Source organism: Sander lucioperca, chromosome 6, assembly GCF_008315115.2.
Source record: "Sander lucioperca isolate FBNREF2018 chromosome 6, SLUC_FBN_1.2, whole genome shotgun sequence".
NCBI classification, from domain to species: Eukaryota; Metazoa; Chordata; class Actinopteri; order Perciformes; family Percidae; genus Sander; species Sander lucioperca.
The window spans coordinates 23,944,151-23,946,650 of NC_050178.1; the positions used below are offsets into that span (position 1 = coordinate 23,944,151).

The 2,500-nt window shown below is 44.8% G+C and overlaps 1 protein-coding gene across 2 annotated transcripts in view; it reads left to right on the forward strand.

The window, feature by feature from the left end:
* The window catches only part of c1qa (complement component 1, q subcomponent, A chain), a 12,734-nt gene extending 10,969 nt beyond the window's left edge, over positions 1-1,765 (forward strand). The window contains exon 7 of one of the 2 annotated variants that reach the window (XM_031304949.2): positions 1,411-1,765. In XM_031304949.2, coding sequence (XP_031160809.1) covers positions 1,411-1,563 — 153 coding nt within the window. In that variant the 3' untranslated portion in view covers positions 1,564-1,765. Of the gene's footprint in view, positions 1-1,406 lie in introns of both variants that reach the window. The other variant, XM_031304950.2, reaches the window with a different exon arrangement.
* Positions 1,766-2,500: the final 735 nt, after the last annotated feature.

Below are 2,500 nucleotides of genomic sequence, written 5' to 3' on the forward strand. Positions count from 1 at the left end.
ACATTACTAGCCTAGAAATCTAGACCATCCCAGCGGCAGCAAATGTAATCTGCAGCCAGGGTCGTCTAGCAACTCTCTGTTGGCTTGCGAGCTGGAAAAACCAAATTCTGGTCGGGCCAATCACATCGTGTATGGAGTCGGTGGGCGGGGCCTATTTTAACGATCTAAGTGCACGGCGTGTCCAAATCCACTTTTGCTAGTTTGACAGTGGTAAAAAGGGTCCGTGTGCCGGGCGCATGGTTCTAAAGGGTTGTACTTAGTGTCTTCATTAATCAGAGGTGTGTTTTGGGCGTAACATGCAATCAACCAATCAGAGATCATCTCCCATTCCCTTTAAAAGCCAGGCGCGTTTGGACCTTGGAGCATTGCTGTTATGATGGAGGATTTGCACCGTAATATTTTTATTTGTAATCTTCTGCATGTGTGTGTGCTGCTGTGCGTCCCTGTTTGTGTGTGTGTGTGTGTGTGTGTGTGTGTGTGTGTGTGCTGCTGCTGTGCGTCCCTGTGTGTGTAACAAGCATAGTGTGCGCGCTGTGCACGAGCCTAGAAGCATTTTACTAATGCTCTGTTAAAATAACAATGAAATGCTGCGTTATTGACTTTAGACCAGGTTTTTGTTGGTCAATGGTGCCATCACTTCCCGCTGCCTCAAGATAGCAACACGCCTAGAATGCACCTGAACACACCTCCCTGTAAGGCCAGCATGCCCAGAATGCACCTGAACACACCTCCCTGTAAGACCAGCACGCCCAGAATGCACCTGAACACACCTCCCTGTAAGACCAGCACGCCCATGGGCGCAAAGATGAGCACAGGTCCATTTGCTATTTAAATGACGTGGGCGCTGGACGGGAAACTGACAACTGCGTCGGTCTTAAACTAGCAAAGATACTTGGGTCGGGTTTGCGCTGCGCCGGGTGCAAGATAGGACCCCCAATCTGGCAGTGCCACCCCTAGCCATCTCACAAGCCCACTCTTGGATTGACGGCAGCCCTTCATTCTTCCATCCTCTTAAAATAATCTCTCTGGCTATCATTAAACTAGTCTGGACCCAGCTTCTTATGTGCTTATCCATCCCGTTTAGGATTGACCCATCTCCCAGAACAAATAATCTTGGGCCGAATGGAACCTGGGTCCCTGCAATCCGACGTAGGTTATCATGTATCGGGCTGTAGTTTTTTTAATGCTTGAGTCACATCAGATAGATTTTCATCAATAATGGTGGTTACAACTCCCATGATCCCACGCTACTTCACGACGTCATCAAAGTCTGTCTTTTCTTTCGATTGAGAGATCCCTTGCAGCAGACATTAACATACTGTGCGTTTAAGTACAGGGTTTGAGTACTTCTTCCACCATTTCTGAGTATTGTCATGAAGCCTTGCTGTGATTTGCTGTGTTGTGTTTCAGGTGCTGTCGGGCGGCGTGGTCTTACAGCTGAGAGCCAGACAGAAGGTTTGGCTTGAGTCCTTCAGGGACCAGCAGAGACCATCTGAAATGGGAGACATCAATGAAAAACGGATCATCTTCAACGGCTTCCTGCTCTTCGCAAATACAGAATGAAGTTCAGCCGTACACTCAATCATTTTCCCACAACAAGGAGTCTGAAAACTTTAGAATGCATCCCTTTATGAATTTAACATGTAAAAGTGTATTTTTCAGAGGGGAAATTCACCATAGCACAGTATCGCAGTACAGTTATATTTGTGGATCTTTTGATTATGTCTGTACATGCTATTAAAACACAATTAAAGTGTATTATTGAGTCTGGGTATGTGTGGTATGATTAAAGGTATCCCCACTGCTTTCATGTCGTCATAGTTTCAAAAGCAGTGGTGGAAGCATTATTCAAATATTTTGAGTAAAAGTAACAATACTGAAGTGTAAACATACTCTGTTACAAGTAAAAGTCCTTCATTCAAAATCTTACTTAAAGGTGCTTTAAGCGATGTTGGGTGACGTTATTTCTTGTTGATGTTCGAAGTATTTTCAAACAAGGGTTAGGGTTAAGGTTATTATGAAAAAAATCACTTTTTCTGGGATTTGGGGAGTTATTTTGTGTCTCTGGTGCTTCCACACACATACAAACTTTGAAAAAAACATCCATGCTGTTTAGAGTGAGATACGGTTTCTGAATGTGTCCTGCCTTCAGTATCTGGGTGAGCTGGTCAAAATCTGCACGGCTTTCTACGTCACTAGACGAAACGAGGGGCCTAGGGGGCTAACGGTTAGCATGCTAGCGCTAGCATGCTAGCTCGATCTCAATTCCAAAACACTGCTACAACACACACATATTCACCCTAATCTACAATATAAATTGTATAGAACTACTTCCATGTCCCTGTTCTGCAGGTATTCCACGCAAAGTTGGAAGTGCGCCCTCATTTAGAAGAAGTCTCCCGGCTAATCCTGCCTTGTACTACTGAAGTTGTAGAAACAGCTAGCTAGCTTATGTAGTCCTTACCTAGCTACTGATCATGTGATCTTACCTAGCTACTGA